Here is a 15,949-nt window from a genome sequence, read left to right as displayed (position 1 = left end):
ATGAACAGAATGATGGTTTCCAGCTGCATTCATACAGCCAACAGACACATGAAAAAATGCTCATCATCACTGGCCATCAGAGAAATGCAAATCAAACCACAATGAGATACCATCTCACACCAGTTAGAATGGCAATCATTAAAAGTCAGGAAACAACAGGTGTTGGAGAGGATGTGGACAAATAGGAACACTTTTACACTGTTGGTGGGATTGTAAACTAGTTCAACCATTATGGAAAACAGTATGGCAATTCCTCAAGGATCTAGAACTAGATGTACCATATGACCCAGCCATCCCACTACTGGGTATATACCCAAAGGATTATAAATCATGCTGCTATAAAGACACATGCACACGTATGTTTATTGCAGCACTATTCACAATAGCAAAGACTTGGAATCAACCCAAATGTCCATCAGTGACAGACTGGATTAAGAAAATGTGGCACATATACACCATGGAATATTATGCAGCCATAAAAAAGGATGAGTTTGCATCCTTTGTAGGGACATGGATGCAGCTATGTTATATTCTAATAACTGCAAGTGCTATACCATTATGGTCAAAATAAACACCTCAGCAAGTTGTCAAAATTTTTTTAAAAATGGGTTAGGGTAACAAAAAATATTCAAATAGTCAAATTGAAAGACATCATTTCTTAAGCTGACATCACCTTGTTTTATACAAAAAGAAACTAACATATTTAACATCAAAGCTTTCAAATTTTTTATGTTCCAATATTTAATCACCAGAAATTCCATAATTAACCCCACTTCACTCATCCATCCCAAAATAACAATCATTAAGGAAGCCAAATGACCATCCTTTTCCTTTTCCTCATTTTACCAAAATAATTTTACAGCTGAAAGGAATTTTAACAACATACAGCAAATTATCACCTGATCTACTAATAAAGGCTGAAAATCAGGGGTCAAAGGACTTGAATGAAATCCACCACTCCAGCAAAAAAGCCAAAATTAGATTTGTCTCCCCTGAAACACTGTCCTATTTTTCTTTGCAATCCAGGAGTTAGTATTTCCTAAAAAGATAGCAGGCCTAAAAACCATTTAAACTATACTTCAAAATGAGTTTTGTTTATCAACTGCTAAATACAAATCTGGCCATTACAGTTTGCAAAGGATCACTGATGTCACTGCTTGGTCATGTACTTTCATCTGCTCAGTTTTATCTGTTTTTGCTGTTGCAGTTGTGATTATTTGTTTTATCTTAGAAATTCACAGAACATATATCTATTTTCAGTGTACAATAAGGTCAACAGTTTAATAAACCTCATTTGTCATGTAAAACAAGTAGTTTTTATCTAAGAGGTTCACAGATTTTGAAAAATTGTCCCAGGTAATTCGTTTCTAAGAAGAAAATATTATCTCATATGATTACTTCTTGCCTGATATGAACAGATTTGGATTTGTCAGAACTTTCCGGATTCTGCTAAATTAGTAGTTTTTTTTTTTCCCCGAGTCTTTTTTTAATACAAGAAGTACTAGCAGAAAGATAACTTCCACTTAAAGAATCTGGGTTACGTTTAAAATTCTCCTAGTCTGTTTTACAACTCTTTTCAAAACTGAGTTATAGAAATGGAGGAGACTATTTTACAATCTTAAGCATATTTACATCTGAATCATTTTAGTCACAGGATATACTTTCCTCTCTGAAAAGAAATCTGATGTTTTCTCTTGGTAACTAATTCCATCATTTAGTTGGCTCCATGGCCAATCAAATTTGTATCTTCTCATAATGCTGGTTAAACTGCTTTACTCTGATAAGCATCTTTATTTCCGGAGAGGTCAAAGTCATTTAGAAGGCTGGTGTTGTGATCTAATAGCACTCAGCTCTTCCTTGGTAAGGATCTTTAATTATGACCCAAGTCTAGTTTACCTCTGCTGAGCAGAGGCACAGGAGGATACCCTGGAATAAAGAAAAATCTAGCAGGAAGATCTTTCTTTTACCAGTATGTTCATTCTTTAATAAACATCTATTGATCACCTTAATAGGGATATTGATAAAAGTTAGAAAATAAGAAAATATATTCAGTCTGCTTATAATACATAAAGATAATTTGGAAAGACAAAACAACAACAAAAACATGTCTTTGGTGTGTGCATGGGAGAGAAAAACAGTAGGTGGGAGGTAGAACTATGATAAGGGTGCTTCTTCTTGAATCATCTGAGTGCAATACGTATACAAAAAACACAATAAACGGAATTAAAAATAAAGTTGATAGTTTTTTTTTTTTTGAGACAGGGCCTCTCTCTGTCACCCAGGCTGGAATGCAGTGGTGCTATCTCAGCTCACTGCAACCTCTGCCTCCTGGGCTCAAGCAATCCTCCTGCCTCAGCCTTCTGAGCAGCTGGGACCACAGGCATGCACCACTAGGCCTGGCTTTTATTTTATTTTATTTCTATTTTTGTAGAGACAGGGTTTTGCTATGTAGTCCAGGCTGGTCTTGAACTCCTGAACTCAAGCGATTCACCTGCCTTGGTATCCCAAAGTGCTGGGATTACAGGCATGAGCCACCGTGCCCGGATGATATGCTCTTTTTAAGATTGCATGTGGCAAGTGCTGTAAAAGAGGTATACAGAAGGTGTTATTGAAGAAGCACAGAAGAAGAATGTTTCTACTGGAAGAAATTTGAAAGGACTCCATAGAAGAAGTAGTATTTTAGCTAAGTTTTGAAAATGTGTAGGCATTTGTCAGGAGTCCCTAAAGAAAAGCATTCCAGGGGAAAAAAAATGCTGAGCATTAATTGAATGTTTTACAATTATCTTGTAGCTATATTCCTCATCTCCCTTCCTTATTCCAAAAAGGTGGTATTATGTCACCATCAGATACAAGCTCAGTCTTGTTGCCAGGGATCTTATTCACAAAGTCCTAAATTTACTGTTCTATATTCCCTTACCTGCTTAGCCTCGCCAGAAGACTTCTTGGTTCTGTATAATGTGTTTAATAACCATTTTAATAACCATTTTTCCTCTAGAAATTCCTCCATATCTCTAAACACAACTCTTCGTAACACAACTTAGGCCTTATTCTTTTTTAAAAATTAAACATTATTATTTTTTAATTTTTGTAGAGACAGAGTCTCACTATATTGTCCAAGCTAGTCTCAAACTCTTGGGCTCAAGCAATCCTCCTTCCTTGGCTTCCCAAAGTGCTGAGATTACAGGCATGAGCCACCGCACCTGGCCAGGCCTAATTCTTGTTTTTGATTCAGAAGTCATACTTATTTCTCAAATCCTATAAAACTTAATAATTTCTGCAGCTTTAAACTATCTTTACCTTACTTTCTTCTGTTCATCTTTGTAATCACCTTCTGAATCACCTTTCAATTTTGTGCATCTCTCTAACTTCTAGCTCACTAGCAGAATTAAAATGAAGATTTAATAGTTCAAACCCACATATTCTGAAAAATCCAAGGATTCAAAAGCTTTAAAATACCAGAGTATTAATTTTCCTCGGATCAGTTTCTCCTCCGTTATTATTTAATCACAGCATACGCTGTATTTTTAGGAGTTCATATTTCTCCCCAAGTTGGCTTCACTTGTCATTTTTTTATCAATTCTCCAATTTGTCAGTTATTTTCCATTCCTGTCCTATCATCGGAGGGATTACGATTCCTTTCTTATTTGGAATCACCTGCACATGAATATACACATGTTCAAAATTCCTCTTTCTATGAAAACAAAACAACTGCTAACACAAACAAAACATCAGTCAGTCACACCACTACAGCAAAACACACTTTCTATTTAGGTCTGTATCTGCACCCTAACCAGTGACTTCTTACCTCTACCTCTCATTCTTAATTACCTTTCCCTTAAATCTTTCTGGCAAGAATTACCCAGACAACGGACTCTATAGCAGAAGGAGCAAATTAAGGCAGCCAGGCTGAGATAGCAAACATGTCTGTCCAGTAAAGCCCACTTCAGAATGACTCCCAGCCTCCCTCTCTCCACCAGTAACTGTCTTACTTCTCCCCTATCAGTCTCTGAGCTTGTGCTTTGTCTACCTAAATTGTCCCCATTTTACCAATGAGGAAACTGAGGCTCCTAGAAGAAAGAACTTTGACTGACTTTACAAAAGCTGAACTTCCAACTGGCAGACAGCCCATTCAATATTTGTCTCGTCCTTGCTCACAATGCTGTGACAGTAAAAGAAATCTCTGAAAGTAGTGTCTCAGCCCACTATGAGTCCTGGTGTCTATCTCCATCCTCAGCCCTACAGGCACCAGAGTTTGCCTAGGAGGAACCAAAGAGCTGTCCGATGTGTGCATACCAGCTTAACACGTATGTGCCACTAATACTGTCATTTTTAATAATAAAAAACTAATGCATATAAGATGGTTTCTCTACTTCAACACTATTAACATTTTAGGCCAGAAAATCCTTTGTTGTGGTAATCTGTCTTGTGCAACATAGGATGTCTAGCAGCATCTCTGACCGCTATCACTTAGAATGCCAGTAGCATTTACTTTCGTTCTAAAAACCAAAATGTCTCCAGACATTGCCAGATGTCCCCTCGAAGAGCAAAATCAACCCCAGTGAAAAACAACTGGCACATACTAAAAGAAAATACATTACAAAAAAATCAGGTAACATTTAATGAGGCAACTCTCTGCCTTACAAAAAGTTTGTTTATCCATGGTTTCAGTGGGCTTTTTCAATTAAATAACTCTGTAGTCCTTAGTAAGATACAATACCTACAAGCCTCAGTATCTTCACTTTTAAACTGCTCTAAATCCCTCTTACATAAATATTCTATTAATGTATGGTTCTAAGTGCATTATAGTTATTAACCGCCAGACAGAGAGGACATGAAACCTAAAAACACAAAATATTAGAAACTACAATAAAGCAATGAGAAATTATGAAGAAACATTCCTGAGACTGCACTATACCACTGAAAAATATAACCACTTAAAAAATATGGCATATTGATTTTTTAAAGTACCGGTCTAGACAACTGTTCAAAAAAATATAATGCAAGCCACCAAGACAATTTTAATTTTCTAACAACCAGATTAACAAATAAAAAAAAAAAAAAAAAAAAAAAAAAAAAAGGTTAAATATTTTTATTTAACTCACTATATCCAGATTATCATTTTAACATGTAAGCAAGTAAAAATTATGAGATATTTTACATTCTTTTTTTCATATTGTCTTGAAATACAGTGTGTCCTTTATCTACAGCATATCTGAATTTGCAACAGTCATATATCTAATGCTCAATAGCCACATGTGACAAATAGCTACAATAACAGCCAAAGAAAAGGGCAAAGAGTGAACACTCATTTTCATCTTTACCAGAGAATGAAGTGTTCCACATATATAAATTATCAATAATTGAAGTTGACCTTTTCAAGCAAAATTTCTCCTTTCGTTCATTATTAATACATCTTTTTAAATAATAATACAAACCATAATACTTTTTATTTTATTTTATTTTTTAAATTGAGACAGAGTCTCACTCTGTCACCCAAGCTGGAGTGCAGTGGCGCCATCTCGGCTCACTGCAACCTTCACCACCCGGGTCAAGTGATTCTTGTGCCTCAGCCTCCTGAGTAGCTGGGATTACAGGCTCCTGCCACCACGCCCAGCTAATTTTTTTGTATTTTTAGTACAGATGGGGTTTCACCATGTTGGCCAGGCTAGTCTCGAACTCCTGACCTCAGGTGATCCACCGGCCTCAGCTTCCCAAAGTGCTGGAATTACAGGCATGAGCCACCTTGCCCAGCCTACCATAATACTTTTTAAACAAAGGATTATGATAAACACAACTCGTTATTTGCTTGATAACAACACAAGTGTATTATATTTTATATTCTGAGTCTGTTAGCTTTTCTGATTTCTTCCTAGATACCCAGGCGTTTTACCATTGCCAGACTAGAAACCATCAGATGAACTGAAAACTAACTTCCCAGAGCTGTCCAACTGTGAGACGCCCAAAAAAAGTCAGGATTCCCTGCTTTGGGGGGGATGGCAGGTCACCTCATTTAAAAAACTGTTTCAAGCTTTGGGTTTAAGACCCCATGTGTAAAATTGCTCTTCAATATATCCACCATTTCCCCCAACAACCCCCCGGTTAGGAACAGTCTCTTTTCAGCGTTGATTCCCACTTCATCCTTTGTTTTCATCCATCCTCTGTTCCCATTTAATCTAGGAGTTCTAATTGTAGGGTGAACACATACCCCGATTTGCCAGAGTCGTAAGTTTATCCACTATTGTTCCAGCATAATTACTAAAATTGTCTTAGTTTGGACAATTACACAGTTACCCCATCTAATGGTCTCTATCGTTAAGTCTTAAGACAGCAGAGACTGATGACCAATCCTTGCCTACAGATGAAGGGTATTTAAGATACTATTAAAATAATACTTCACCTTCATTATTATAAATATTTCTTAATGACTGTAATATTTCCATACTGCCAATCAAAGTCTGTGTCAATAAAGCCTTGAATTACAAAACTCGCTAAATGAAGTAGTGAAAGACTCTGGCTGAAATTTATTCCTAATTTTAGTAAAAAAGTAAGGAGTTACTCAAAAGTAACAACTATCATTCCTTCACAGAAAAGGGTTATTAAAGTATTCCTGCTACTACAATTCCATGTCTAAAATTTTCAAAAGGTGATCTTCTGAGAGAGTCTTATTAAGTAAAGAGATGACCTCAAACATCACCCAGATTATAGAGTCTCATCTCAGAGCTAGGGGGAAGAAATTGGTTATACTTTAGAAGAAGTTTGAAGTAAGAACAGGGGTTATCTATAGTGAGGGGGCAGAGTCGGAAGGTTCATGGCAAATGGGAGAAAAAGCTGGAAGGGAAAATTTCACTGTCTAACTTTTTATATTTTTTAATTTTTGAATCATGTTACTATATTATTCAAAAAATTAAATTCTAAAAAACTAATCTAAAAATCAACCCTAAGTGTTGTACTCCTCACACTGAACTTTCTCTAACAAACAGTCGAACTTTTAAAGGAAAGTCACTATATGATTCTAGAGAGGAAATGAAGGAAAACCTTTGGAGTGGCTAGACCAGGAGGACAATGAAAATGACAAAACCATAGTGATTTGCACGCACAGAGTTGTTTAAATCCAAATTAAAAAAAAAAACACGTGTACCACACTTCTATGCTGGTTTAGCACCAGCACCACTTACCTTTCAGAACAGCAGGTTTAATTGCCATTCTGCCAACGAGGCATTCTTTCAGCATGGATTCATAATTGACCCAACGATGAACCTGGTATGGAAAACAAATGATGGAAAAGAAACATGACTAACTCCACAGGATGCTCTCATTTTAGTATGGGCAAAACTAAACTTTCTGAAATCACTCTCAACACACACCTGAAAACTAAGAAGCATATTCAATTAGTCAACCAGGGAGTGAAAGAAAGGCTGCACAGATAGGGATTGTTTAGAACAGTATTCTCAAAGTGTTGGGACCTTTGGAAGTTCCTGACACCCTTTCAGGTCTCCATGAGGTCTCAATTTGTTTCATGATAATACTAATAAAAAGTTACTCACGTTTTTTCAGCATCAGAGCAATAAAAGCAATGGTAGGCAAAACTGCTAGTATCTTGTATTAATCAAGGTAGTGGGTCCAAACAGTACTAGTAACTATTATCTTCTTCACCACCATGGACAGTGGAGGGAGCATGATTAAGAATACTTAAGAATATCCTTCATGAAGTAGAAAAATTATTAGTTAAATTTTGACCCCTGGGTACATATTTTTATTATATTTTGTGTGACAAAGTGGGAAATTCTCAAAAAGATTAGTGTTATAAAGTATGATGGTTTCCCTGTGAAGAAACACTTAGACGATTGTTTGATTTGCAAACGGAACTGGACTTTTTTCATGAAAGGCCATTTGGCACATGTTTACCTATATAACAAACCTGCACATCCTGCACATATACCTCAGAACTTAAATTTAAAAACGAAGAAGACATACATGCAGTCAACCAGCAGTGAAAAAAGCTCAATATTACCAATCATTAGAGAAACGCAAATCAAAACCACAATGAGATACAATCCCATGCCAGTTAGAATGGCTATTAATAAAAAGTCAAAAAATAACAGATGCTGGCAAGGTTGCAGAGAAAAGGGGACATTTATACACTGTTGGTGAGACTGTAAATTATTTCAACTATCATGGAAAGTGATACGGTGATTCCTCAAAGAGCTAAAAACAGAATTACCATTCGACCCAGCAATCCCATTACTGGGTATATATCCAGAGGAATATGAAGCATTCTACCATAAAGACACAAGCACACGACTGTTCACTACAGCACTATTCACAATAGCAAAGACGTGGAATCAACCTAAATGCCCATAAACGACGGACTGAATAAAGAAAACGTGGTACATATACACCAGGTAATACTATGCAGCTATAAAAAAGAACAAGATTATATCTTTGGCAGGAATGTGGATGGAGCTGGAGGCCATTACCCTTAGTAAACTAACAGGGAAACAGAAAACCAAATACTACATGTTCTCACTTATAAGTGGGAGCTGAATGATGAGAACTCCTGAACACAAAGAAATGAACAACAGACACTACTTAAGGATGGAGGTTGGGAGGAGGGAGAGAAGCAGAAAAAATAACTATCAGGTACCAGGCTTAGTACCTGGATGATGAAATAATCTGCACAACAAATCCCCATGACACGAGTTTACATATATAACAAACCTGCACACGTACCCCTGAACCGAAAATAAAAGTTAAAAAAAAAAAAGAACAAAAAATGAAGGGCCATTTATAAGAACTACTAGTAAACAAACTGATTATTCAGACTCAGATATTTAATAAGTATTTTCTTGAAAATAAACAAAGTGACTCTACTGCTTCCAGGAAAACAAGTGATGGTATTTGTTGTCAGATGCCACTGGCGGAAATTATATGTAAACAACCTTTCTGCAAGGCACCTTCTCAATATGCCTTAAAAGTCTTAAAATAGGCCAGGAATAATTTTAAGGTGGGGTGGCTCACTCCTGTAATCCCAGCATTTTGGGATGCTGAGGTGAGAGGATCGCTTGAGCCCAGGAGTTCGAGGTTGCAGTAAGCTGATCATGCCACCCCATTCCAGCCTGGGCAAAAAAGCAAGACCCTGTCTGAAAAAAAAGGACTTAAAAATCTGCAGCTATTTTGTTGGTGGGGTAGGACACTTTGGCTTTGATCCTGGGTGTGTGCATTAGTGTAGTCTCTATATGATTTCTTCAGGTGTAAAGAGCATCAAGGATGACTGTGACTTCCGTAGTGTCTTAGGGTACAATTATTGGTGGAGGCTGCAATGAAGTTTTGCTGGTTACTAGGACCCCAGGTAGGTTAGTCTTTGGGCCCCAGTGGTGGGAGCAGAATTCACTCAGATATTTAGGAATTTACCTGAGAAAATATTTGCATGTATATAAAGATGTAGGTACCAGGATACTCATCACAGCACTACTTAAATTAGCAAAATATTGGAAACAATCTAAATGCCCAATTGTAAAAGACCGGCAAAGGAAAATCAATACATAATGCTGTTCAATACAATACTATATAATCACTAAAATAGCCAAAAAATACTGATACTGGAATCTTTATGGTATATTCCAGAGTAAATAAGCATACACTAAAATAGTAAGTATGTGAAGTATAGAAAGAAGACAGTTGACTACAGGTGTTTCATACTTGCCTCCATGAATAACCAAGATAATGAATTGATAATCACATTCTGAATACATCATCCAAGAGAGAACACTGAAATTCAACAGTAAAGTGACAGGAGTTACCTAAAGCAAGAAATGAAAAGGAAGTGAGGCAACCTACGGGGCTGGGATCAGCTGGGAGCTGAGAGAGACTCAGATTGGAGAACTTTAGCAGTCCACATTCCCACCATGGACTCCTGCAGTCCTAGCCACAGAAGAACCCTTTGACCCTTGCAGGCCCTGACACCAAAGGAGAGAGCTGCTAGGAGATTGTGTGATGGCACTGCTCCAGGGAGGAAGCTTGCACTGGGTCTCACAAGCTCCCTGAGACCTAAGCAGCTACAGTAAACGGTCATTTCAGAGCCCTAGCCCCAATAAACTGCACACCGTACTAGAACCCAGCCGCACCCAAACTGAAGTGCAAAAGAAGCATGGCTGCTGCCCCAGGAGTTTAGGTTCAAGGAACTGCCAGCTACTGCAGGCAGAGCTAAAAACAGAATTATCATTTGACCCAGCAATCCCATTACTGGATATATATCCAGAGGAATATAAAGCATGGGCTGAGGCAAGAGCAAGTCACCAGGGCTGAAGAACAGGTGGTACATTCACTCCCCATCCACTGGCCTAGGCTGCCTACCACTAAAGGCATCACCACTCTGCCCAGGGGCAGGGTATCACCACAATTGCTGTCTCCCTCCACCTGAGCATTCCACTGGTAGCCTGGGAATTGCTCCTGCCTACCATGCCTACCATGGCTGGCCTCACCCGTCTCTGCCTATGTCACAGCACAGTTTGAGGGCCAGGAGGTTGCCCAGCCCAGTCCAACACACTGGCACCTGAACACTCTTCCCAGGGGCCTGAGGTTGGACATACCAACCTGGCTGCTACCGCCACAGCTAGCACCTCCTTGCACATGCCATCTGAAGGGTTAGAGACTGGCCTGCACAGCCCATAACAGCCTCCACCAACATAAGCATGTACCACCTGGGACCCAGAGGTCATCCTGCCACTGCCACTGTCATCACCCATGCCACACCACCTGCCCAGGGGCCCAAGAACTCACCCACTGTTGCCACTACTGGGATCCAACTAGGCCACCAAGAGGTCCAAGAATCAGCTTGCCTTGATGTAGTAACCCTGGTGCCAGCATATGCCATCCTGGGGCCGAAGGACAGACACGCTTAGCCCACTGCTCCCACCACTGGGGCCCAAAGAGTAACTTACCTGCGGTGTCCTAGTAACCAGCAAAACTTCATCGCCGCCTCCACCAATAAGTGTACCCTAAGACACTAAGGAAGTCACAGTCATCATTGACGCTGTTTACACCTGAAGAAATCATAGAGACTACACTACTGCACACACCCAGGATCAAAGCCAAAGTGTCCTACCCCACCAACATCACAGATATATCTACAGGAAAAATTTCTCCCATATGAAAGCAAATTTTAAAAAACTGAAAAAGGGCCAGGTGCGGTGGCTCAGCACTTTGGGAGGCAGAGGCAGAGGATCACCTGAGGTCAAGAGTTCGAGACCAGCCTGGCCAACATGGTGAAACCCCCTTTCTACTAAAAATACAAAAAATTAGCCAGGCGTGGAGACACATGCCTGTAGTCCCACCTACTTGGGTGGCTGAGGCAGGAGAATCGCTTGAACCCAGGAGACAAAAAGGTTGCAGCGAGATGAGACTGTACCACCGCACTCCAGCCTGAGCAACAGGGTGAGATTCTGTCTCAAAACAAAACAAAACAAATGATATACAAAACACATTCAAAAGCAAATTATTATTTGATCTAAAGAGAGAGATAAACTCCAATACAATAATAGTGGGGGAGTCCAAAATCCCACTCTCAGCATTAGACGGATCATCTAGAGAGAAAAATCAACAAACATTGGATTTAAACTGGATTTCAGACCAATGGACCTAGCAGACATTTATAAAACATTTATCCAGCGATTGCAGAATACACATTTTTTTTTCATCGGCACATGTAACATTGTCCATGACAGATATATGTTAGGCTACAAAACAAGTCTCAACATATTTTTAAGCACTGAAATCCTCTCGAGTATATTTTCAGACCCCAGTAAAATAAATAAATACTAACAGGAACTTTCAAAACCATACAAATACATGGAAATTAAACAACATGCTCCTGAATCACCATTCAGTCAAAGAAGGAATTAAGATGGAAACAAAAAAAATTTCTTGAAAGAAATGAAAATGGAAATGCAGCATACCAAAACCTAGGGAAATACAGCAAAAGCAGTATCTAAGAGGAAGTAGCAATAAATGCCTACTCCAAAAAAGCTGACAGATTTCAAATAAACAATCTAACGATGGACCTCGAGGAACTAGAAAAGCAAGAAGAAACCAAAGGCAAAATTAGCAGAATAAAAGGAATAATAACTGTCAGAGCAGGACTATATGAAATAGATTTTTAAAAAAAGATACAAAGGATCAATAAAACAAAAGTTGATTTTGAAAAGACAAAACAAAACTGATACACCACTAGCTAGAATAACCAAAAAAAGAGAAGACCTAAGTACACAAAATCAGAAATGAAAAGGAGACAACACAACTGATACCAAAGAAATACAAAGGATCATCAGAGACTATTATGAGCAACTATACATTAACAAACTGGAAAACCTAGAGAAAATGGATAAATTCCTGGAAACATACAACCTATCAAGATTGAATCAGGAAGAAATAGAAAACATGAACAGATCAATAACCAGTAGCAAGATTGAATCAGTAATAAAAAATCTCCCAAAAACAACAACAACAACAACAACAACAAAGGACTAGATGGATTCACTGTAAAATTTTACCCAATGTAGAAAGAAGAGTAAATCCCAATCCTCCTCAAATTATTCCAAAAAATTGAATAGAAGGGAATTCACCTTAATTTATTCTACAAGGCCAGCACTACCCTGACACCAAAACCAAGTAAGTGTACAAAAACAACAACAACAACAACAACAACAACAAAACCCACAAAAACTACAGTATCACTGATAAACATAAATGGAAAAATGTCAAGAAAACACTAGCCAAATGAATTCGACAGCACATCGAAAATATAATACAACATGGTGAAGTGGAATTTATCCCAAGGAGGCAGGGATGGTTTAACATACACAAACTAGTAAATGTGACACATCACATCAACAGAATGAAAAACAAAAACTGTATGATCATTTCAATAACACAAAAAAAATGTGATAAAGTTCAACATTCCGACATGATAAAAACTCTCAACAAACTAGACATAGAAGGAATATATCTCAAAATAATAAAAGGCCATATATGACAAACCCACAGCTAACAACATATTGCACTGGGAGAAGTGAAAAGCCTTTTCACTAAGAACTGGAACAAGACAGGATGCCCACTTTCACTACCCCTATTTAATATAGTACTGGAAGTTCTAGCCAGAGCAATGCAAGAGAAAGAAATAAAAAGCATCCAAATTGGAAAAGAGAAAGTCAAACTGTCCCTTTTAACAAATATTATTTTGTATTTAGAAAAACCAAAAGACTCCACCAAATAACTTAGAGCTGATAAACAAATTCAGTAAAGTTGTAAGACACAAAATCAACATACAAAACTCAGCAGTATTTCTATACGCCAATAATAAAATAGCTGAAAAAGAAATCAAGAAGACAATCCCATTAGCCATAGCTACAAAAAAAGAAAGAAAGCAAGCTATAGATAAATTTAACCAAAGAGATGAAAGATCTCTACAAGTAAAACTACAGAACACAGGCGAAAGAAAGTAGAGGACACAAATGGAAAGATATACTATGCTCATGGATCAGAAGACTTAGTAACAATCAGAAGGAACATACAGCCCAAAGCAATATAAAGAATCAATACAATCGTTATCAAAATACCACTGTTATTTTTCACAGAAATAGAGAAAACAATCCTAAAATTCATAAGGAACCAAAAACCCACTAGAATAGCCAAAGCAATCCTGAGCAAAGAGAATAAAAATAGAGACATCATATTACCTGATTTCAAAATATATTCCAAGGCTATGGTAACCAAAACAGCATAGTATTGGTATGAAAGTAGACACACAAACCAACAGAACGGAACAGAGAACCCAGAAATAAATCCACATATTTATAGCCAGCTGATTTTCAACAATGATGTCAAGAATATACAGAGGAAAGGACACCCTCTTCAATAAATGGTGCTGGGAAAATTGGATATCCATATGCAGAAGAATGAAGATGAACTCCAATCTCTCACCATATTAAAAAATCAACTCAAAACGGATTAAAGACTTAAATATAAGACCTGAAACTATAAAATCACTAGAAGAAAACACTGAAAAAAAACTTCATGACATTGGTCTGAGCAAAAATTTTATGGTTAAGACCTCAAAAGCACAGACGACTAACACAAAAATAGACAAATGTTAACTATATTAAACTTAAAAGTTTCTACACAGCAAAGGAAACAATCAAGAGAGTGAAGAGACAACATGTTGAATGGGAGAAAATATCTGCAATCTATTTATCTAATAAGGACTGATATCCAGAATATATAAGGAACTCAACCATAAAAAAAAGTAATCCCATTAAAAAGTGGGCAAAGAACACAAATAGACAATTCTCAAAAGATGACAAGTAGCTGATGAGTATATGAAAAAATGCTCAATATCACTGATTATCAGGGATGTGCAAATCAAAACCATAATTAGATATCATCCTATCCCAGTTAGAATGGTTATTACTAAAAAAAAAAAAAAAAAAAAAGAAAACACACAAGAAATAATAGATGCTGGTAAGGATGTAAAGAAAAGGGAACTCACACACTCTTGTTGGGAATGTAAATTAGTACAACCATTATGGGAAACAGCATGGAGATTTCTCAAAAAACTAAAATATTAATAGAACTATCATGTAATCCAGCAATCCCACTACTGGGTATCTATCAAAGTAAAATAAATAATTACATCAGAGATACTTGCATTTGCATGTTTATTGCCGCACCATTCACAATAGCAAAGATATGGAATCCACCTAAGTGTCCACAAACAAGGAATGTATAAATAAAGAAAATATGTTATAACATATGCATACAATGGAATACTATTTGGCCATAAAAAATAATGAAATTATGTCACTAGCAGAAACATGAAAGGAACTAGAGATCATTACATTAAGTGAAATACACAGACACAGAAAGACAAATACTGCATGTTCTCACTCATAGGAGCTACAAAATTTGATGTCATTGACATAGAGAATAGAATGATAGATTATCAGAGGCAGGGAAGGGTGCAAAACAAGACGCATGTTGGGAATATTTATCCTGATATATTCTTTTAGGACCTCAAATGCCAGGCTAACGAGTGTAAATTTACTTCCCTGTCAGTGGTGAGCCACTGACAGTTGCAGAGCAAGGTGCTAAGACGATTGTCTTTAAGAAATCTAATCTAACTGTCATGTTACCTAAATCGGTACTGAAGGTAAAGATATCAAGACAGTATTAAAATAATAGGGCTACAGAGGGTGAACCAAGGCAGTGGGAAGGGAGAAAAAAGTGTAATGTTTAAAGACAGATCATAGGATTTGGCCAGTGATCGGATACTGGGGCACAAGGAGAGATGAAAAAGATTTCTCAGGGGCTTCAAGTCCCTATTACAAGAAACAGGAAACACAAGGAAAAAGAAGAAAGAAAATGACTTGATATTATTTGAGGGCATAAGGAGTTGAAGTACAGGGCATCGAATTGCCTATTAGGTATTTGGAAATCCAAGATAAGAGGTCAGTAGTGGGATAAAAACAGAAATAGGACAATAAGGAAATTACTTACTATTTGTGCAGCTAAAATACTGACACAAGTAAATTCTCATATTGAAAAATGCAAGCGTCACTACAATTGCTAGTTTACTTCTGTGGTGAGCAAGTCATAAATAATTAAACATCACTGGTCTTATCAAAGCCAAGAAGAATGCAATCTAATTGTTTTGAATCTAGCAATCTAGTAAATATTGTTTTAAATACTAGAAAACTTAACAATATAGTACTTCCTGTGAATTCTCCAAAACAAGCTTTCCTTAAATAAGGTCTACATAACCTCATAACACTCAGGAACAGAAATAAGACTAGACTTTATTGGAAATTCTTCTTGTGGCACAGTACATTCAACATTAGGAGGTTACAAGGCGGATTCAAGGGAAAAGTATAGCAGATAAGTTTTTAGGCAAATGTTC

General features: G+C 37.3%; 1 protein-coding gene across 1 annotated transcript in view; it reads right to left on the bottom strand.

Annotated features, from left to right (window-relative positions):
- Positions 1–15,949, bottom strand: part of CYB5R4 (cytochrome b5 reductase 4) — a 108,593-nt gene that overhangs the window by 50,433 nt on the left and 42,211 nt on the right. Inside the window, 1 exon segment of the mRNA XM_017867631.1 lies at positions 7,176–7,257. Coding sequence (XP_017723120.1) covers positions 7,176–7,257 — 82 coding nt within the window.

This window comes from Rhinopithecus bieti, unplaced genomic scaffold (genome assembly GCF_001698545.2).
Source record: "Rhinopithecus bieti isolate Rb0 unplaced genomic scaffold, ASM169854v2 scaffold_4552, whole genome shotgun sequence".
Classification (NCBI taxonomy): domain Eukaryota; kingdom Metazoa; phylum Chordata; class Mammalia; order Primates; family Cercopithecidae; genus Rhinopithecus; species Rhinopithecus bieti.
This window is presented reverse-complemented; position numbering and strand designations above follow the sequence as displayed.